The sequence below is a fragment of the Epargyreus clarus genome, unplaced genomic scaffold, assembly GCF_041222505.1.
Source record: "Epargyreus clarus isolate Ecla_fem2 unplaced genomic scaffold, WU_Ecla_fem_2.2 ptg000011l, whole genome shotgun sequence".
In the NCBI taxonomy this organism is placed as follows: Eukaryota; Metazoa; Arthropoda; class Insecta; order Lepidoptera; family Hesperiidae; genus Epargyreus; species Epargyreus clarus.
The window spans coordinates 2,657,422-2,682,144 of NW_027332219.1; the positions used below are offsets into that span (position 1 = coordinate 2,657,422).

Consider the following 24,723-nt stretch of genomic DNA (forward strand, 5'->3'; position numbering starts at 1 on the left):
ACTCTGTAAAAAATTCAAGTGTTTACTACTGCTCCAGAGATAGAACCCTAGGACAGACGGACAGATAGCGAAGGCTTAGTAATAGGGTTCCGGTTTTTGGATACGGATCCCTAAAACGAACCAACAGACGCGACATTTATTTTTATTTACAATCAATTGTAAGGTTAAGTATAAAATAAAAATTGCGTTTCGCTCTCAATTCTCCATTTTGAGGCTAAGCTTAACCATTTATAAGATGGGTTGAAGGGTGAAATATTATAACGATTAATTATGGTTATATTATACATATTTTTTAAAAATTTGAGCGTCTGTGTATAATTTTAAAATAAGCATTTTCTATTGTATGTTTAAACGATAATACTATATAAAGTTTTAAAAATGTACCTATGTATGTCTGTTTGTCTGTCTTCAGGAGGTATTTTTGCTTATTGTTGCTTATAGTTGAACTAAGTATATCAAAGAGCCTATTTTAAAATTTAAAAAAGGAGGATTCATTGGGGGATACAGGTCCCTGCATATAAATAGACAGGCCAAGAAAGGAGTCCTCAAAGCGCTACTGTCCCATTGCTGGGCCCGGGTCCCTTCTACGATTGAGGGCCGTATAGGCCGGTTTAGTAGACTTCACAAACCTTTGAGAACTTTTGTAGGACGTTTTCCATCGCTGTCGCAAGTAATTATATTTAATAAATTAATATAATAAAATAAAAAAGTTTATTTAATTTAAATCAAATTTTAATATGCAAGTAGGTAACTTGGATTCAAATCCTTGGATTCAAAACCTGTTACAATTTGCAACTATCCATAGGTGACGGTGACTAGGTATAGTCCACGCGAAAATGCTAGTCCGCTCTTAAGTTATTGCGAGACAGTGTAGTCATACAATTTGCTATGGCGACGCGATTCATTTCTTTATTCATAGCGGACTAGCAGTTTTACTTTATACTTATTATGACACGACTCCTATTATAGAATTTAAGCTATGAAAAAACGAAAAACGCTCATGGCAACGCGAGCGTCGCCGCGCGCGTCACCACGTTTAAAACCAGAGGTCCTTCACTCGAAGAAATCGAGGTCACAGAGGACCCGATTGTCACGCGAGCCGCACTTAAATATATTAATAAATTAACTATCATATTTTATACCGAATGCCACTGGATCTGTATAGAGCTGCTAATACCGCCATTAAACTGATGCGCTTTATTAAGCAATAATTTATTGCGGGCCTCTTTGTGAGTTTTACATTTATTTATTGGGGTAGTTCGGATTTTCAGAGCGTTTTTAAAGTGAAATGGAATGTTCAAAGTAAACACCGATTGCTGTGGTGTAAGAAATATCTTTTTATATACATAATTATAAATATTTATTTGTATACAAAATATAATAATACATTGAAAAAGTGGGCAAGTATTTCGACCCTGGAGGTATTACCAGTCTACCACATCACAATCACATCACAATGGGTGTTTTAACGTGAAGTGTTTCTTTCATTTCAGTGGAGTAGGTTTAGATGACTGGATATAAGCTGTCTTACAACGCAAGTGTAATCAACTTCAGTTATTCTGTTCTATATGGCATTGGTTGTAGATGTATATGGTAGCAGTGACCGCTTACCATCAGATGGCCTACTAGTTTCCTTCTCCAATGTTATAAAAGTATGATGATCTTAACACATCCGCATTGGAGCAGTATGTAATACTCCCTATATAGACCTCTTCAGTTTCAAGATTAACCGTAATATGACCTAAAATACATATAAATAATATTTTTTAAACAAAACTAAATGATGAAAAGAACTAAAATATATTTATTTTGTTTAGGCCTGGAGAGGCACTTATCAATTGTCACTTACAATATTTTTTTTATATTATTACTGGATCGAAACGCGACCTCATTATAATTATATTGTTTTAATATGGTACCTACCTCATTCATTATTAAAAAGTGCAAAAAAATAAAAATAAAACTAATTAAACAATCAACGGTAACAACATCTCTATATAATTCCGACGCATCATAAATAATATTAAACTTATCATTTATGAATTCCGACACAGAGAGCCGCTACCGGCGGCGCCTTTGTCCCGCCGCCATCTTGGCCCGCCATATTAATTTTGCTTTTTTTAAACTTAATGCAGTGCGCTTGTCATCGTCAGGAGTTATCAGGGATACGTCATTTGTTGAGGTATTTGCTACCTACTGATAAGGGTAGATCGATCTTTGCAATGTCGACTGTACCACTGTAAAAAAAGTTTTTACTCATGCGACTGTACTATCTGGATTAATATAGAGCTACCTATCAACCTTCTGCCTACTAAGTGCATTATTTTAGTACTCCTAAGAATAAGTTTAGTGTTGAACTGGATTATTATGTATTGTTAAATTCATCTGTAAGCAATAAAGAATATTTACCATACTGGTCTGATACGCATAAGGTTCAAGGTTCGATTCCCGGCAGATCTTAATGATGAATTTAGATTTCTGTTCTCGGTCTGGGTGTTTATGTGTTCGTCTTTGTGTTTTTGTGGTTCCCATGACATAGAGAATCCTAGTGTGAGGCTGTGAGTGTAGGAAACTACTTTTTTCTTTTATTCTTATTACTGTATTTGACGACCCGTGTGGCGGAGCGGCCACCATACCGGTCTGACGCGCAAAGGGTCCCGGGTTCGATCCCCGGCCAGACAGAAATCTAAATGATGAATTTAGATTTCTGTTTCTGGGTCTGGGTGTTCGTGTATTTGTCTCTGTGTGTGTCCATAGCACCCACGATACAGGGAATCCTAGTGTGGGGCTGTGAGTGTAGAAAGCGTTTAGAAAGCGTTTACATTTATTTCTACCACCAATCTATCCATTTGTAATGTGAAGCAGTTCTGCGTTTCGGTGGTACTGGATGTTGGATGACTGGATACATGAGGTGACTGTCTTAGTCCTCTTAGTGACAATCTTCTGAGATCTTTTGAAGGTGGTAGAACCCTTTGTGTATTTATTTATTTATTTATATATTTATTGTAACACAAACACAAGGTTAAGGTACAACAGGGGAAACTTAATGCCTGATGGCATTCTCTACCAGTCAACCCTTGGTGAGTGGAGAGAATTTGAGGCAGGTGTCAAAATACATAAATATTATAATACTTTCTACATATTTAAATACATATCCAAATATATACATACACACATATATCTAAAATATCATAAATATATATATATATATATATATATATTATAGGTCAAGTGAAAAGAGATAAAAATGCATTATCTCTTTTCTGCTGTATTTCTGCCTAATAACAGCAGTGTTAGGCGCTGCTGTGTTCCGTTTTGAAGGGTGTGGCAAGGGAGACATACTTTTCCGAGGCGTCCTCTGGTAGGAAGATCTAATCCTATCTGGGGTTGATTACAGATGCCCATGGGCGGCAGTAGCCACTTACCATCAGGTGGACTGCATGCTCCTCTGCTACTCCTATATTGTAAAAAAAAAGATCGACATCAGGTAGTACTTATCTCACCGGTCGAACCATACTAGCTCTACCAAAACCTATGTAGGAACATGTATCCATGCGCATTTTTTATTTCATTCAAAAAGTTACAAGCTCAAACTACAGTAGTCAATGGGTCAACGTTAATGGAGTTGTGAATTAGTGATGTTACTGGTGTTACTGATACGTTTCGGATCTGGATATCGATACGGATTTAAACAATAATATTTCGGATACCGTTACGGATATGGAACTATTTCGTGCGATGCGATAGTTTCGTTTACGGATGTTGGATTTTAAGGAATTGTATAGTAAAAAGAAAAAAAGAAATGTCTGTTTTTATCTGTAAAGTAAGTAAATGTATTTGTAATAGTCGTCTTCGTGTAGCGAATACTTTTCAACATTGTGTCATGTAGATTCCGTTCTCAATTTTTTCAAAAATTATTTGAAACTTTATTTGATTCGGTTACAGGTTTCGATATATTTTAACTGACTTCAAAAAATAAGGTTCTTTATTCGACTGCTATGTAGACATAGGAACATACCAACATAGTAAGTATGTATATAATCTTGTATGTCAGCAATTTTCTAAAAAACTACTAATCCAATTAGGATGGGGATTTTGATTGAGAGCTTTTTTATTTCGGATATCCTCGGATATTATCCGATACTTTCGGATACGGTTACGGATCTCCAGACCATCCCTATCGAATGTTATAGCACCCCGCTGTGATAAAGCGGGCCGCGACGGTCCGCTTAACATTGACAAGGTATCGTTGGTTAGATCTAATTGAATTATTAATTATCTATGTCAAGAAACGCTACTTTTTAGGACTAATTTATGTTTCGTAGTGAAATCATAGTTTTCTTTATATTTCTGAAGGTGGTAGAACCCTTTGTGGTTCGACTCCGGCGGCACCACCGCCACACCTATTTCTACCTAATAACAGCAGTGTTAGGCGCTGCTGTGTTCCGGTTTGAAGGGTGTGGTAAGGGAGACAGACTTTTCCGAGGCGTTCCAGCTTAGTCCTCAGGGGTAGTAGCGCATCTGTGGCTGACCTCAGGTAGGAATATCTAATTCTATCTGGGGTTGATTATAGATGTCCATGGGCGGCAGTAGCCACTAACCATCAGGTGGACTGCATGCTCGTCTGCTACTTCTATAATATAAAAAAAAAATCAAAATTGATCGAGAAAAAGTAAAAATCTATTTAGATATTTAATTTTTGGAAAACTTCACATTGTGTTATTCTTCAAAATATATTAATAGTATTTTTCAACTATTAATGAAATATTGCTAATATTAATTTTGATCGTTATTTTGTTACTGGTTCTAGCGTATTACTAAAAGTTTTTATTTGATAAATATGTAGATTATTAGGTAGGTGATTAAACTGAAATATGTACCTATATCCTATTAGTGCGGAAAGCTCTAACTTGTACCCAATCCTTTTAAATTCCAAGGTATCTATGCCTATATTTTGAGTGAATATAACTCATTAAGTTATGTACACATTTAAATACGAAATTGATTTACAGTTACCCTTTTTTAAAAACTGAAGGTGGTAGAACCCTTTGTGGTTCGACTCCGGCGGCACCACCGCCACACCTATTTCTACCTAATAATAGCAGTGTTAGGCGCTGCTGTGTTCCGGTTTGAAAGGTGTGGTAAGGGAGACAGACATTTCCGAGGCGTTCCAGCTTAGAGCGGTAGCGGCGCATCTGTGGCCGACCACAGGTAGGACTGTCTAATCCTATCTGGGGTTGATTACAGATGTCCATGAGCGGCAGTAGCCACTTACCATCAATGGACTGCATGCTCGTCTGCTACTCTTATATAAAAAAAAGAAATAACGCCCAACAATAAACAAATATCCAACAATAAACCTTAACCTAAACCATTTTACCCCAAAAATACCTCATAAATTATAGCTTTAACCAAAAGAAAGTGCATTTAAATATCCTTCAATAACAGTTACAGTAGCGATACAAAGTGGCGATTTGTATCGTACGTTTATCGCCGACCCCCGCAGCGATAAGTAGGTAAGTATATCTTGTCGCCACTGCCTACCGCCAGATCAATTTATCGATATAAATACTTATTTAGCAAAATAGTAAAAAATATAATTGGTTTAATTTTATTATTTATAAATTATTACGAATTATATAATACGATTGTTTTTATATTAATAAAAATAATTGGATAATCTTCCTCGATAAATGTATTGAAAAATTATAGCCCTTGGAAGAATTTTGGAAAACGACAGATGACATAAACTAAATTATATTTCTTTATTTCGACTAAAGCAAATAGTAAAGCTATTAATGATATTTTTCGTTTGTAGGACAAATAAACAATAGTAATATTTTCATCTTATATTTGACCCCATTCCAAAGTTACATCTTACATAGTTTATGCTGACAGGTAGTGACCTGTCAGAATGCCCTGTGCAGTTAGATTATAAAAGTGTTTTAGTCCTTTGAAATAGTATTTAAACTTCCTTCAATAACAGTTACAGTAGCGATACAAAGTGGCGATTTGTATCGTACATTTATCGTCGACCCCCGTAGCGATAAGTAGGTAAGTATATCTTGTCGCCACTGCGTACCGCCAGATCAATTTATCGATATAAATACGTATTCAGTATTATTTTAATTAATACTTTTATATTACTTATAAATATAATGCTATATTATATAATTCAATTACTTCTGCAGTCGTGAAAATAATTGGATAATTAGTAATTATTGGATTAAGACAATTTTAGCCTGTTAAAAAATAATTATATAGCTGTTATTATAAATATCATAATTTGAAAAGAGTTTTATGAGTTTAGAGTGCGCATACCAAATGCTACACGTTCTACGCCACTTATTATCATTGATAACTTACTAAAACTTCTTAAAAACTAGGCAATAGAACATTTTGTTCGTTCGACTGTAGAGGCACTACTGCCTGGCCGATATCGGCCTTATAAAACAGTATAGAGCTGTTATACTTTGATTTTTTTATAATATAGGAGTAGCAGACGAGCATGCAGCGCATCTGATGGTAAGTGGCTACTGCCGCCCATGGACATCTGTAATCAACCCCAGACAGAATTAGATATTCCTACCTGAGGTCGGCCACAGTGCACTGCTACTCTTGAGGACTAAGCTGGAACGCCTTGGAAAAGTATGTCTCCCTTACCACACCCTTCAAACCAGAACATAGCAGCGCTTAACACTGCTGTTAGGAGGCAGAAATCGGTGAAACACAGAGGGTTTTACCTTCAAACTTCGATCAGGTGTGCCTACTATATGCCCATTTGCTATTTCATATAAAAAATCAATATCGTATACAGTATTCAGGCATATTATTATCAAATTAATATAAATGATTCTATAAGTACAATTTAAGGACACACAATAAGAGGGGAAATGATTGTTACCAAATCGTTCACGTAAACATTAAAATCGAATTGATTTCATCAACAAATTTGCACATTAACACTCTATTGCCCACCCCTTAAGATCAACCCTCCGAACGCCGCGGGCCAAATTGATACCATGTCTATTTTCTTCCGGATAATGGCCGCAGAGGGCGCTAAAATAGATTTCCTGTGTACACAGTGACACGTACTCAAATAAATAGAGTACCGTTTTATTTCTAAAAATAAAGTTGAAGTGTCCGTTTGACTTCACGATAACTTATTTTCCAAATTCTCATTAGTAACATATCTGGTGTAAAAATTAAGATTTTTAGTTTGTTTTTCTATATGGGCTAATTTTGGTATTGACTAATTAACGGCTAATTCTTTCTAGACAGATCTTTCATTTAAAGATAGATTGGAGTCATATAGGCCTAATATAATTCGTAATATGTGAAGATTTAAACATACAGCAACAAACTATAGACAACATTTGTAGAGTCTACACGGTCTGCAGTTGAACTGCAAGTTCACTGCAAAATTGCAGTTTAAAAGTGATTTTTGTGTTATAAAAACAACTACATCGTAACTGGTAAATTATTGTACATCAACATGCGAGTAATTTATTATTAATTTACAAGGTATTTATTATACTAAGATTTTTTCCAAAAAAATCAAACAAAACGCAAGTATAACACCACAAATCAACACAAACATTCCATTTAAATATACTTTAAATCTTAAAAGCAGTAGCGTGTCAATCGCCACTTGATACAGCCTACCCTGGACTGCAAGTTAACTGCAAAATTGCAGTTTTAAAGCTATTTTTGTGTTGTAAAAATAACTATATCGTAACTGCTAAATGATTTTACATCAGCATTCATTTATAATAATTTACAAAGTAAAAATATATTGATACAAAAAATCAAACAACACACAAATAAACACCACATCAACACAAACATTCCATTTAAATATACTTTAAATCTAAAAAGCAGCAGCGTGTGAAACGTCACTTGGTGCACCCCCAGTGAGGGTTATCCTTAGGGATTGTTGCCAGATGATTGGGTTAAGTAATGTTTTGTTTGGGGTGTTGTCACTGTGACGTAAGATTTCCTTTTTTTGTATGCTTCGTTTGATACGTATATTTAATTCTAATATTATTGAGCAGCCCTTTTTTGACATTTTCTATGCTTTGAAAGGTATAAATATGATTTAAGGCTTTGTATGCTTTGTTTCATATATTACTAAGATACATATCATATGATACTGTTGTGCACTTATTTTTTTATTTTTTCTATGTTTTAGAAAGGTACTCGTATAAATATGATTCAAGGCAGTTTTTTAAAATCAATTGTTAAAATCTTAAGCAGTGCCTCCAAAAGGTGCCCTAAAAGCTAGAAGTATTTAAGTACCTTAAAACTTTAGCGTTGTCCTATCTTATTTTCAAAAAGTGACTGCAAAGAGGGAAATACGAACACCAAAAATGTTCTATTTCAAGTGAGCTTTCAAATTTTTACGAACGAAAACTTATTTTCATCGGCTTCAATTATTTCCTTAGGTCCTCAGACACAGACCATATCATAACTAGAAAGCTGTAGAAAAGTCATCACACTATGCGCACTTCAACGAATCCTTACACTTTTCTATTTGAAAACCAATTATACACAATACGTCACAGAGTACTTTGCAACAATGTTTCAATTTCTTTTAGCACCTTTTCCATACCATATACCATCCCACTTATTTGCAAGTTTGTTTTGTGTGATGTGAACGTTCGCACTGTTTGTTTATGGAAGGCCTTATAGGCCCACCCCGGCGGCGGAGGGTTAGGTTTAATGTGAGGCTGATGCAAGTATTTTAATGTGGCTGGCGTTTGCAGAACATTTAAATGTATTGAGATAAATGATTTATTTTCGAAAGAGTTTTTTTTTTATTACACAAAAAGTAGATACGGATTATGTAATTAATTTATTAAATGAATTGTGTATTGATTAAAAATTTACTAGGACTTATCACTTAACAAATTTCCCAATTTTAGTAACATGAGATGTAAAAAAACATTTTTGTCAAATTTATTATTTTTTTAACTGACTCATTTTTAGAGTAAATGTGCAAAGTACGAAAGTGCTTTCTACCCCAAAAAGTTCCATAATAGATTTATTGACACCTCACGGTAACCCTAAATCACTCGGGAACTTTTTACCACTCACTCCGTACCCTTGAAACAACACGAAGACACGAACGCTGTTGACTTTACAATTAGCAGCGCGTGGGGTCGGTATTACCCCGAGCAAGAAAGTGTTAGTATTGAGTGAGTGCTGAAGTATGATACGTTAAATAAAGTTGGTCACGTGTCTGCGTGATGCATCGTATGAAATTTAAATGAAGTAGATCACAAAGTACATTTCAATTAAATTTTGAAAATTGGTAATATGAATCGTGTTTTTCAAGTTTGTCCGTCCGAGTTCGGGTTCGTACACAAAACTGCGATGCGACGTCGCATCGCAAAAATCTGCGAGCTCCCTCGACGCATCGCAAGAACTTGCGAATTGATTCGCATCGCACAGTGGTTGTTGTTGTTGGTCACCCTGAGAGACGCTACGCCGCACGATATCGCATCGCAGCAATTCGCATCGCAATTTTCTGCGTTGCGAATTCGCATCGCGTCGCATCGCAGTTTTGTGTTCGAGCCCTTAATCCGAGTCCGAGTATCAAATCCCATACACTTTTGATTTCTAAAAGCTATGTGCGTTTTAGAAATTAATTATCACACGCTTTCACATATCGCAAGAAAACCAAGACGTTTGAAAGTCATTGAAAAAATCTCATATGTGTAAAAACTTTGAAAAGTCCATCAATCCACAATTGGTCAGAGGAAGTCCGTTCCCGGCAATATGATCGTTTACTAAAATATGTTTATAATACACAATAGAAAAAAAAAAACAAAATTTTACGATTTTTTTCCTGTCGAGTTTCGCTGTAACGACGATCTATGCAACTAGGTCTCAGTATCTACACTAATATTATAAAGAGGAAAACTTTGTTTGTTTGTTTGATTGTAATGAATAGGCTCAAAAACTACTGGACCGATTTTAGAAATTCTTTCACCATTCGAAAGCTACATTATCCACGAGTAACATAGGCTATATTATATGTGAAATATATTTGATAAATAGATTTTGAGGCGGTACAAAGTTTGCCGGGTGAGCTAGTCGGCAATAAAGAAATTAAAAACTGCATATCGTGAGAACCCGTTACATATTAAAATGTAACCGACGATATTTACAATTTGCATGTAATATAAATTTATTGTGATTAGCAGGATTGTAACCGACTTACTGTTGACTTAGCTATTAGAGAGCGGCGCTACACTCATAGCGGGTCGAAATGACCCCCGGCTGTTGAGTGTTACATTTTCATTATGCCTATTATTTAAGGCACTTTTGTGGCAAATTCAAGCAATTGTATAGCCGGTGAGTTATCTATCGCCCGTATTCTTTAGAATTTGTTGCCGACAAAAGATTGAAAGTCAATTTATGACTATTGGCACATATCGCGTAATATTAAATAGAAGTAGCAGTAGTTTTAAAGGTGGTAAAACCCTTTGTGGTTCGACTCCGGCGGCACCACCGCCACACCTATTTCTGCCTAATAACAGCAGTGTTAAGCACAGTGGTAGCAGCGCATCTGTGGCCAAACTCAGATAGGAATACCAAATCGTATCTGCGCTTGATTACAGATGCCCATGGGCGGCAGTAGCCACTTAAGTACCATCAGGTGGACTGCATGCTCGTCTGAATATAATAAAAAAACATTGCTACGTAGTCGGGTTAAATATTAAGTATGTACGCTTCAAAAATGAATTCAAAAGGTTGTCCATCTCTCTTTTTGTGTAACTATGTACAGACTTGGAACTATTTAGTCATTACAATGTTACAGTGTTAACACCACATTTAACAATTCACACCTTGTCAGTAAACAGAATAAATTCCAGGAGCTTCTGTAACATTGTTGGATATTTGCTTAGTTCATTTACAGGATTTTTACGTATTTCTTTCTGCTATGTTTTCTTTATTGCTTTCTGCTGTTTTCCGCGGCTGTCTACCAGTAGCATTACCATGAGTTGGCATAGAAACGCCACTATAGAAATGGTAAATAGAAAACTATTGTCATTTTGCTAGTGAATAACATAACTACTATCGTTACGGTATTTCTTGACAACGTCTGTCAAATTAATGACTCATGGGACCGAATTTGTATGGCAATAGATCATAATGACATTCGCTAGCGATTTAATTTCGATAGGTTTTTTACGTATCGAGTTACGTCACTATGGATTTTAGTTCTACGAGTAACCACCAGAGGCGCTGTACAATTTTTCATACATTTATTTTACGCAGTCGCTAGCGAGTAATACTTTTGTAAACTCATGGTAGTCCTACAGGAGCCTGTTTCGTGCGTTTTTACATCTGTTTTTATGCATATATGCTAGGTTAGGTATTTAGAGTTAAAAAAATAAAACTATTTCTTGATCCAATTTACAACTTTTTTATTCCTGCTCAAAATACAACTCAAACTTCAAAACCGTTCTTTTTCTTTCTTATGCTAACTCATACAATTGTACCAGTCAGTGACTATATATTAGTAAGAACTTAATATTATAAAAATAACACATCATGAAAATAACATAAATTTAAAAAAAAAAAAAACAGGGTAATCTAATGATTAATTAGGAGCTAAGTAAGGTGGTGAAGTGTGTTAAGGGAGCATAGATTAGTAAAGATTACTCACTCCTAACAAGAAAATGTAACCAGTTTTGAGAATTGAAATAGTTGCGTAAAAAGTTTTGCCACGTCTCCGTGCTAAAATGTCCCTAAAATATTTGAAATAATTATTTATTTACTATGTAAATTACGCAGTATTCGTTATTTATTTGTAAATTTTCTCTAAAAATGTTTTTATTTGTCGAGAATTCAAAAAAAGAACTTAATAATAAGCCGTTTGTGGCTTCATTCAATTTCAAGGAGGCAATTCGAAATTTGACAACTTCGTATTCTACTAGGCAGAAATTGTAACATTTCTGTGGTAGGTAAAACATTAGAAAATTGATTATTAATAATAGACGTTTAGCTAGAGACAATAAAACAGAAAAAATCTCAAATATACCTACATCACAAAATATTTTTTAAAGACAAAATTTTCGATAGTTCAAATCGAAACCTTATCCCTAACAGTTGTTACCCCATGTTTTAATGGAAGGAGCCCTTTATCGGAGCCCTACACTCGTGCCATGATAAGTTAATCCTATGGGGCCGTTACGCCATGGTAATCATGGGCAATGTCCCTTCAAGCATCGAATTAATCTTTCTGCTATAAATAAATAATTTGGTTTGTTTCTTGGTAGATAAGTTGGTAAGAAAGATACTTAACTGAATTAGAGACTAGAAATAGGACTAGAGAATTCATTAACCATTACTGTCCCACTGCTGGGCACGGGTCTCCTCTCAGAATGAGATGGATTAGGCCATAGTCACAGTATAAGGATCTATAATATTTGTACTGTGTCATAGTCCACCGCGCTGGCCAAGTACGTATTGACAGACTTCACATACCTTTGAAATTATTTTTAGTATTATTATAAAAACAAAAACTCGCATGCTTAAAAATATGTTATTCCCATAATTGAGACCACAATTTACACTTACCATCTGGTGAACTGCTTGTCTGCTACTCCTATATTATATATTAAAAAATATATTAAAAATACAATATAAACCCCTTTATTTTCCAACCCACATCTTACTAACAAACAACAATTATAGAGCAATATAAAGGTATCTTTTTAAATTGCACTCGAGTAAAAACTCGAGTGCGTACACACGTGCGCCTCCCACGGCACCCGAGTCGAGTGTTTATACACCGACACCGTTTAATGGAGATATGTTTACGAATAACATTGACTGGAGTGTTTCGAGACTTGAGTGTGTAACTTTTTTATATTTTTATGCAATTGAGGTAGAGAAGCGAGTCATCTGGTAGTAAGTCACTACCGATCGTAGGCATAATTTTGTACCTAATAAAAATAAGGTACAATTTATTACTGTATATAATTTTACAGTAACTAAAACCACCTTCGAGTAGGTACATGTCATAAATTCTAATTCTACTACGAGTATTAAATATGGCTAAAATCATTCCCCTGTGGTAGCTTCTTGGACAAAGACCTCCTGTAAAAAAATTTCAATATCTTCAGCTATTGATTTTGTATGAATGAATCCGGAATTATATTATGAACAGCTTGTAGGAATGAAGTCGTAAGTTCGACAACAGATGCATTACTACTTTTATAAACTAAGTTGGATTGCCTCGTATAGGAACCTCCATGTGATAAGACACCCTAAAACCCAAAACACAGTACATAAGGCAAAACTAGGTATAACGGTGCCTTCGCATTGTACCATGAAGACTTCCTCCACAAGTCCCTTCAAATATACATATATTACTTCACGCTAACGAAATCACTTAATTTCAAGCATACATACGCGTCCCATTAATTTTTCCCACCCCCTACTCAGTAACAAATAAGCAATAATTTATTAGATAAATTTCAATTTACCAACAATTCGGTTAGCACCCTAAAACTGGCAACATTATCACGGTAATAAAATAACTTTTACCCTTGCTGCCGTACTTTGGACTTTATGTGGGAACCTTAAGGGGTGTTTATTAATGGGGTCGTTTCCCTCCTATCTGTCACAACGTGTCGGTTACCCCAGGGCTGTGTTTCTAACAATTTATGTGTTAACATGATTTATGATGGCAGCCCTCGTTTTCAGTCAGATTTATGTGATATATAGCTTATTTCCTTTGTATAGTTACACAAATACATAGTGCAACGCCACCCTTGCATCTGGATTTAAAAAAATGCTCAATAAATCCATTAACATATGATTGTAGGATTTAGATTTATTTATAACTTATATGAATCCTTCGTGGCTTCACCCCGGTGACGATGCCTCATATCAGTATAGAGAATATGAACCCTTCGTTGTGTGTCTCCGGTGGCAATGCATTATAACTAAAAGTGTTAAGTGCTTCCCTATTCATTCTAGGGAGACATTACATGAGGTATTTTAGGCATCAGGTCAACTTAGTCCTCAAGGGAACAACACATGTGTAGCTATCGTCAGGTAAGATTTGAAATCTACTTGCGGTTGAATATAAATGTCCACGGGCGGCAGTAATTTTCCATCATTTACTATCATCTACTCTTTTAGGTGCTACTTCAATAATAATAATAACTCAACAATAATAATAAAAAACAACCACACTGTAATGCACGTATTAGAAAAAAAATTAAGCAAGGAATCCCTTGAAATTGAATTGAACCCAAAAAACTTCTATATTTATGGGAGCCTATTATGATGACCATTATATAATACGTAAAGATGTTATTGTATATCACCTCACTGCTATATAAACCAATTGATCAAATCATTACAATTTCGTAATGATTAGATCAGATTTAGATTATTTTCGCTCGTAACAAAACATTTGTATTTAAATCTAAAAATAATGTTGTCCTATCAATGTTTTCCTATCTACTGTTTCTGTAACAGTCTACTGTTTCAAAAGATTAAACAAACAGTCTCGTAAAGTGTCTTACGTTGTGGACAGATAAAAGGAATTAGGGCCCGCTCAAAAAAGAAAAGGGCTCTTAAAACAAATCCTAGTTCGCGACGCTAATCCGTCGGAACAAACGGAGGCTTGCAAATTGCACCTTCTCCCATCCAAGAGATTAGCATCTCGCATCTAATTGAAAACAACAAACAACCCTTCGCGACGCAACTAAAACAACAATTCGTTTTAAAATCCGAACGCGCCCATTATGGCCCCTTTGGAGCTGTCAAGTTGACAGTTGACGTTCCCGCTCGGTGTTGCCAGTTCTAAAATAACTGCTACTGCGTCGAAATACGGAGGGTGCGTACAGCTGCCCATCCCCTAAGGTATTTTACACATCATTAAAAGAGATGTTCTGTAGGGATGCGGGGGTCAAACACCGTGAAAAACGGGAAAATAATGAGCGCGCACCGGTTGTGGTCTGTTGATGTTTGAGGCGCGTGGCGATGATTTTCTATGGATAATTAGCTGGTATTTTGTGAGGATATATTGTTTGGAACGCATCTGTTGGTTTTGGTCGTGAATAATAAAATGAGTTGTATTGTATGTATTTTTTATTACAGTTATTTTAATATAAAACTAATTTTAGTTACGTAATAACTAACGATATACTAGGATATTTTTTAGTAATCTAAATGTTATTATTTGTTAGTAATCTATTTATTAGTAACGCTAAATTATTCATTTTGTATTAAATAACATTTTGTACATTATAATTCTAATTGAAAATAATTCATAAGCTAAAGGAATAAAAAAAATAATGGCTTACATTTCTTGCTACACGATTGTTAACATAATGTAAATCAGTATTATTTATAATTCAGACCTTAAATAATTATAATCTCTTATTTACAAGGCACGCTCATACATACATTTCATATTTCATACAAAGTGCAAAAATATGTAAAGATCTAATTAGAATATTGCTAAATATAAACTACAAAACTAATTAACTGTAATAGCTCATTAGTATTCGTAAGGTAACAATGACTAATTAAAGCTTACAGAGGTACTGAAGCGAACGCGTAACCAAAATCGATTCCACAGCTTAGCCTTATCACCGTCATCTAACCGCACCTTTCAAAATTATCGACAGTAACGAGATACTACACGAATATACCATTAGCAGACAACCGAGCATAAACAAGTCTAGCGGTAGCCCTATCAGAAATCAGCCGTGAAGATAACATCGAAGCCAATGCCAAAAAAAAGAAAAAGACCGCCATGTCACGAGGATTAGCGCTCGAGCCCCCATTGTCAACGATGACAATTGAAATACAGCCGTTCCTGTCTAACGTACCTACAATCGATAAACCAGAAAGAGATGGACGCTTGTTTTATTTTCACTTTTCTATGGATTGGTAATGTGACAGTTTTCGTATGAAATGTTTGTTTGGTGTAGCTGAATGGGGACTGTTTCGGACTAGTTTCGAATGGATGTTGTATTATTTTATTTTTAATCCGTAAGCGAGCGATCCAGTCTAATAACAGTTATGCGCTCTCCATTTTTGTTTGATAGGAGAATTTTAATTTTGATGTGGGTAACATTGCCAGTTGTGCTGGATTAGGTTTACGAGGGCCGGATATTTTTGTCACAGTGTAAATGTCATGTCAGTTATATAACTTTAATTTTTTTATTTTGTTTGATTGTTTTTTTTTTAATTATATCGGAGTAGAAGACGAGCGTGCAGACAACCTGATGGTAAGTGGCTACTGCCCATGGAAATTAGTATTCAACCCTAGATAGGATTAGATTCCTATCTGAGGGCTGCCATATGTACCTGTACCCCTGAGGACGAAACTGGGATGCCTTGGAAAAGTATGCTTCCCTTATCACACCTCTGAAACTAGAACATAGCGGCGCTTAAAACTGCTGTTATTAGGCAGAAATAGGTGTGGCGGTGGTGCCGCTGGAGTCGAACTCCAGCAGTGAGACAATAATAAGTAAAGATCCTGCCACATTAACATTTATAATTGTTAGATAATCCAAATTAATAATTGATTACTTTCTTAATTCATCAGACAAGGCATAAGTATCAATTTCAAAAATTGAATGGAATCACTATTTCTTTTGCTACTATCAATAAGGGATTTTAAGTTCTATTAAAATAAGGTTTTACTACTTGAACCTCCATTCAGTCTTAAGTCAATATTAACGTAACGTACTCTAAAGTTATCAATAGGAATGTATTAACAATACTAAATTGAAACCATTTATCTCAGGCGCATTCCATAGATGAAAATAAAAGGAATTAGTCCACCGTTGTCTATGGTTCACAAAGGAGCTCATTACAACCAGAGACACGCAGTCTGTCTGGCCATTCATACCAAAAAAATTAGACTTAAAACAATTTATCATTTGTCTATGCCTTTGACTATGGTTGTAGAGTCAGTCTTGTCATGTAGATAACATAGGTAAGTGGTTTTGACGTATGGTGTAGTATTTTTTTAATTACAAAAGGGATTACATATTTTCAAAGCATGACCTGCTTTCGACTGTCCGTGTGTTTGTTTTTCTACTGTGATCCAGGATGAATAATGGCAGCCGAATTCTCCGTGTTATATTGACATTGACAGATTGCTTTAGTGTTGCCAGCTTACAAATGTTTCTATTGGCAGGAATGTAGGTAATAAAAAGGTTAAAATAGTAGGTTGGTACATGTATTTTTTTAATATTTGTATCTTTCGATTCTTTAATGTTCTTGGAGGGTAATCAATTCCATAGTAAACCTTCCTAGATTATAAATAATGTATGAACTATCGCACTTTTATTCCCATAATTTTGATAACTTCAAAACAATATCTTCATCTTAAATGGAACGTACTCTATATTCTTAGTCTAAAATTAATAATAATTAATATTATAGATAAGCGTAACAAAATCAAAGCTCTGTTCGTAAAAGTAGGTACAATTTAAATCAATAAGTATCTACTACACATACCTATATAAATACAATGCTGTATAAAGTTCCAAGATTTTTATAATATTGAAGTACCAATGAGCATGCAGTCCAGTGACCTGATTCACATTTCCAATTCAGCACTTAGGTAGGTACTGCACCTTTCTGAAAGATTGGATCATTTTATCAAAAAGCTTACTTATTATTGGAAGCCCTCGGAAAAGTATGTTTCCCTGACCAGACCCTTCAAACTAGAACACAGGAGCCCTTAACGCCGCTGTTACCTATGAGACAGAAGTAGATGTGGCGGTGGTGCCGCCGGAGTTGAACCACAAAGGATTCTTTTTTTTTTTGTTAACGAGGGGGAAACCTTCAAAAGGTACCCGGTGCCGTGGGAGCGACACAGGGTTGTGTGGGACTCTTACCGCACTAAAACCCCCCCGGGTGGCCGTCCTCGGCGCTGCGTCGAGAACTGCGGGATCTCCAACGGAACGCAACCGGAGTCTTCTTAGCGCTGTGCCCCGTCGTGCTCCGCCCAGGTGAGCTTGATGCTCACCACACCGTCTGGTGTGCACGACGGTATGCGACCACACATACCGCCGTCCTTCCCGGGGTCGCTGGCCGGGCGGTTCGAGCTCCCACTCTTGCCGTCCGCAACTCCGGAAGCCCCCTTTTAGTCGTCTCTTACGACAGGCAGAGGATATCGTAGCCCTATTCTGGTCCCGGAACTACAGGGACAAAAGGGTTCTACCACCTTTACAACTACCAACTTGCAGTGAGTACTTACATTACAACCTTAAAATCGGCTCTAGAACAAAATTATAACGCCTAATAATAATGATTACCTATTATAACCCTACTTCTAACAAGTACCTACCTATAACTATCTCCCAACCAACAAGAATCATAAAAATTCAATTAAAGATTGCAAATTGGCCATCAAATCACCAGATCCAGTTCTAACGTAACACAGAAGCCAGCTTCATGCGGAATTAACATAATTTGATTAGAAATATTATTTCGTAAGTTATGTCCGTTATTATAACGGTTGGACTGACGTTGACTCTAATGGTTTTCGAACTGATTACGCTCGGTATTAATAATCAATCTATCCAATTTCCACGAAAGGTTGATATTGGACAATTTCTGTTTGTGTCAATTTTGAAGGTGGAAGAATCTTTTGTGGTTGGACTCCGACGGCATCACCACAACTATTTCCTTATAACAGTAGTGTTAAGCGCTGCTGTGTTCTGGTTTGATGGGTGTGGTGAGGGAGACGTACTTTTCCGAGATGTTTCAAGTTAATCCTCAGAGGTAGCCACGCTGTAAGCGACCTCAGGTAGGAATCTAATCTTATCTGGGGTTGATTATAGATGCCCATAGACAGCAATGATTATCTTTTGGTCAGCGTGCTCACTTCTATATTATTATCAAACTTGTGCTCATTTACCACTTCTATATTATTATTCAACTTTAATTACTAAATTTGACCCATACACACAGGTCAAGCTAAATAAAACTGTTTAAAAAATTTAGGGAGTGAATACAAAGCTTTCCTCGCAATTGGTTGAAAGTCGGTAAGTGTCCAAGCAACCTAATGGCGATTAGAACAATGCTAAGTAGCTGATAAGGAGACAATACTAATGGCATCTCTGACTGACACTGATATGGTTGACACAAGTGACATATTTCGAGAACTAGAGAATCTATTGCAAATTGCAAAGATTATAGAAATACAGAAGATGCGTACAAATTAATTGGTAGAAAACGCTTTTTGCACTTAATATGACTTTATTTATTTATAAAAGAAAATCATAAAAAAACCTTCTTTTATTATTCTTTTGTTTTTACTGGGAGCAAGTCTTGTCTCTTGTCTTGTCTTGTCTTGTGGTAGACTTAATACCAAAATATTGAAGAACCTATTTTATAAGAACTCGGGCATGTAGGTTTCCTCACGTGTTTTCCTTCACCGTTAAAACAAGTGAAAATTAATTTCTAATACGCAACATCTTTATATATATATTTCTTATGTGCGTGTGTATGTCACTGAACTCCTCCTAAACGACTGGACTGATTTTGATGAAATTTGTTGTGTGTGTTCAAAGGGACTTGAGAATGGTTTAGATTCACAATTTAGTCCGTGGGAAAAGGTTTTTTTAATTCGTAAGTAGTTGTTGATTTTGGAGTGTTTCACATTGGATTTGACAGACTTCGCTACCATCGCAGTTTCAAATATTTTATCTATTTTTCAAACCCCTAAGTGATAAGGGTTGTTCACCCTTAACATTTTTTTTTATTTATATGGCAACGTTTGCCGGGTCAGCTAGTAACTTATAAAAATCGGATGTATTGGATCCCCAAATTGAGATTACATTATATGATACAGATAAACATTTATTTTTAAGCAAATTACAGATAAAATTACAGATTAAAGATGAACCTAATACGAAAATACGTAGTTATTTTCTACCCAAAGGTCGCGTCAAATCGCTACTGTAGTCTTCTAATGTTTTGACAACCACTTTATTTTTTGTGTATTTTTTCTTGTCGGTTTTTTGTCATATTATTCATTTTTGTCGTATTGATGTAGGTGTAAAGTTCGTTGACATGACTGCTACATTGAAACGACGATTCAAGTCAGAATTTTAATAAAAGGTAGATACCAATAAAAGTTAGTAGAACTCTTCATGGTGCGACTTTACCGCCACACTCATTTCTGCTTAAGAATAACAGTTTTAAGCAATATTGAAGACACGTACACGAGACATTTTCATTTTGACTTCAAATATCAATGCAGTAGTCAACCTTAAGAATCTATGTATTATGTAGGGCTGATTACCTACATAATTGACCCCGGCAGTCACCATACCCGCGTCTCACGTCGCCGCAAATACGCGATTTAGTTATAGGTATATATTAATATGTATGTTAGTATGTAAGGTATATATGATATGGACCTCTGTATTCAATTCATTCAATTATACTTTTGTATCTTTGTTTATATTGTCAGCAATAAATGATTATTATTATTATAATCATGGGCAGCAGTAGCTTATACTTATCTTCAGGTGGATTGCATGCTCGTTTGCTAATTTATCATTATAACAGAAACTTACTCGAGACATTTAATTTTGGACCTCAGGGAGAGGCATCTGTGGCCGAATGCACGTCTCCAAACCTATCTAAGGTTGATTATAGATGTCCAATTGCCCATACGGCAATACTTACCATTATATGAACTGCTTGCTCCTCTTATCCTTTTTTTCTTTTATAATATAGGAGTACCAGACGAGCATGCACCTGATGGTAAGTGGTTACTGCCGCCCACGGACATCTGTAATCAACCCCAGATAGGATTAGATATTCCTACCTGAAGTCGGCCACACATGCGCCACTACTTCTGGAGACTAAGCTGGAACGCCTCGGAAGTCTCCCTTACCACACCCTTCAAACCAGGACACAACGTTTAACACTGCTGTTATGAGGCAGAAATAGGTGTGGCGGTGGAGCGCCGGAGTCGAACCTCAGAGGATTCCAAAACTATGTATTTAAAAACTTAGTTAAATGATAAATAACCCACTCAACACCAGGTGATCTGGGCGCCCACTGCCTACATATTGCTAGCTCATTACCATAAAAAACTTCAATCAAATATGTCAACTCCAGACGTCGCTTTTGAAAAGATATTACGAAATGGACTCTTGTAATCAATTTTCGATGACTAACTTATGGAATATCTAATGACGTTTTTATATCAAAACTGGTTGTGGTAGTCGTAATATGCGCGCACGGGAGTGGTAAGGCCAAGTTAGTTGCTTTACACTAAACATGCTTTAATTTAATTATTGTTTGCAAACCATGGCATAATATTCACTACATAAAGGTTTATTCCAAACTATAAATAATAAAATAGACGTATAAAAAGTAAAAATAAACTAAAAACATAGTTGTAACGACACAGTACTTAGGAATAATTCTTTAACAAACAAACGAGGCACCTACTCGTTAGGATTATACAAAGTTATGTAAACAGGAGTAACATTTTAAGTTTTTTAACGTATAAAAGACAAGAAATGTTAACGTGCAGTTTATAGTAGAAGGTAAATTATAGTAGACTTAAATACACTTTATAACGTAAATATGACAAGCTTTTAAATGGATTACAAGCTCCTTTTTACACAATAAAACTGTGTACTTAAGCTCAGTGTCCAATAATTATAAATTATGGTTGCTGGCTAAAATATTGATTAAATTTTTTATATTGACATTGACACGCATAACGGACAGAAGCAAGCTTAGTAATCTACGTATGCGTGATTCGACCAGTAGTCAATATTCGACGAAAATTAAGATAAAAAAAATATTCATAACTTTAAAGATTATCATTATATACCAAAATTTTGTCTAGTCATTATATACCTATTTTATTTATTGCAATTATTTTATCCCACCGAATTACAACTTGTCTCAATTTTTACACATATCAAGTGTTTGGGGCAAGAGAATGAATTCACACGCCAGCTTTCGAAGCAAATAATAGAATTTCGTAATGCGACGCTGTACACGTTGATAACATTTGCGAGTTGCAAATTGATCTGTTAAATCAATATTGTGATTTATTGCATGACTTACGATCTTGATATCTGTATCTAGTTATCAGTATTCAGTATCTGGGTGCGCTTCTTAAGGTCCAATGTTGGGTCTCTCTTTAGTCTTCAACCTATTATTCCAACTGCTGGATACGGGTCTCCTTTCGGAGTGACTGTCTTACTCATGAAGCAATCACCATAGTCCTCAGGATCTACAACAAACTAGACATCTAGACTATACAACTAGACAACGACATTCAGTTTGTCGAGTAGTATCAGTCAAGTATCAAGTAGAATCAGTCTTCTGTAGCAATTTGTAGTCGTTGTCCATACACAGTTACCACTTCTCAGGTGGATTGTTTGTTTGGTGCAATTTTAAGGAAATGAGCAGTTTTTAAGACTTCTCGTGCATAGGTGTCATTACATTGTTTTTTTTCGCCGTTGAATCAAGTAATAAATACTTTTTAATACGCATATAAAAGAATCTGATTTCGGTACGTAATTACGTACATTGAGAGGCAATGTACTTACAACATCTGTAATACCTACCTGTAATATCTCCTATTTTCATCAACATCAACCCATTACTGTCCTACTGCTGGGCACAGGTCTCCTCTCAGAATGAGATCGATTAGGCCATAGCCCGCGCTGGCCAAGTGCGAATTGGTAGACTTTACATATCTTTGAAGACTTCTTTTTTGTTATTATTATTACTCAGATATGCAGATTTCCTCACGATGTTTTCCTTCGCGTTTTTTGCAAGTGATAATTAATTTCTTTATGTTATCATACATTAATCTTGGTTCCCTTGTCCCCAGGCGTGAACCCCCGGAAACAGCGGCGGGAACGGACCACCTTCACCCGGGCACAGCTGGACGTGTTGGAAGCGCTCTTCGGGAAGACCAGGTACCCGGATATCTTCATGCGGGAAGAAGTCGCGCTGAAGATCAACTTACCTGAGTCTAGAGTACAAGTGAGTATACACTAATATACTCGTAGGTAAAACTTTTAGTCCGCTCTGAATATAGAAATGAATCGCGTCGCCATAGCAAATTGTTTGACTGCTCGCAACAACTTCAGAGCGGAATAGCAGATTGGCGCGGACTATTCACATAAAGTATAGCAATGATTGAGTTTGCAATTAGTGTTACCATGTTCGTTGAAATTCCCGTGATAGTAGGAAAACACAACAGCACACAAATTGAAATAAAAAATAAAAATATCCGTAAATACGTCTTTCCTTCTGTTCTCTTCTGTGTTAGTGTTCTTAGGTTTTAAAAAATAGAAATTTCAAAACTATGCACAAATAAGCTTCCTTTAAACCCGGTAGCATAATAGGTATTATATTTTCTGGAGTTACAATCGTCTAGGTCCTAGAATCTATCAAAAGGCTAGAAGGCTAGAATCCCTCATAGGCATCCTATAAAAAGTAACAATAAAAATTGCGGCATAAATTACATAAAAGCCAGTCTAAATAAAATCGAAGTACACAAAAAACGCACCATTTACTGCTACTGGCCGTCAAACAAAGCGGATCAGAATTCGATTTTCGAATTTGAAATTTAGAACATAATTCCATTGCACGTTAATGCTCAACTCGTGTTTGTATAAATTGAATGTTCGAATCAATCTGAACTCAGTCACCCGAGAAATTCCGGAGGGAGAGGTTTCATTTTTTCTCGCTGGGTGGCACCGTATCTAAGACTTGGGATTATAATTTACTCGTATCTCTAGTTAATTGAAATTTAATATTTAGCCGGATTTACTACTGAGTTGATGTTGATAGAGTTGCTTTTTCGTATTTACTCCCAAAGATTATGTTAATTAGACTAGTTTAAGTGCGCAGTTTTATCTTAAGTCAATTTGTAGTGGTTACGCATGTTATTTTGGAGTTAGGTAAGAACTTTCATTGTAGAGAAATTAGAAACTTTATTGTCTTCCACTCGGCTTAGAAGTTTTTCTTACGTTGGTGGTTACTACATGGTGGTGATACAGAGATTGAACTTATCTATTATTTATTATCTATAAATTCATTTTTGTTGTCTTCATGTTATCTTGATTGCGGGTCGATTTTTTTTTAATATAGTAGAGCTCAACAGCCACAAGCATAAAAAATACCAAAGATCAAAAAAAAGAAAATCCGTAGACGGCCAAAGAGAAAATTGTATCTGTACTCTTTATCAGTAGGCAATTCACATTAAATAATAATTATATATTTATTATAGGAATACAGCATATATGAATATTAATTATTAATATATTTTCAATGTATATTTTCCACTATTCGTGGTCCTACGACGTAACGATGTTAAAACCTCACCACAGAAAAACTATAAAAATATAAACTGAAAACATAGATTAGTAAAGATACTTCGCCGCCTTGAAATTGAATGAAGCCACAAACGGCTTATTAGTAAGTTATTTTTTTTAATTCTTGACAAATATAAACATTTTTAGAGGAAATTTAGGAATAAATAACTAATACTGCGTAATTTACATAATAAATAAATAATTATTTCAAATATTTTAGAGACATTTTAGCACGGATACATGGCAGAACTTTTTACGCAACTATTTCAATTCTCAAAACTGGGTACATTTTCTTGTTAGGAGTGAGTAATCTTTACTAATCTATGCCTGAAAATAAAAACTTGTGTTTCAACGTATA

General features: G+C 35.5%; 1 protein-coding gene across 1 annotated transcript in view; it reads left to right on the top strand.

Moving 5' to 3' along the window:
* oc (homeobox protein OTX2) overlaps nt 1-24,723 on the top strand; it is a 69,575-nt gene that overhangs the window by 38,722 nt on the left and 6,130 nt on the right. Inside the window, exon 3 of the mRNA XM_073077743.1 lies at nt 22,874-23,028. Coding sequence (XP_072933844.1) covers nt 22,874-23,028 — 155 coding nt within the window. The remainder of the gene's footprint in view (nt 1-22,873; nt 23,029-24,723) is intronic.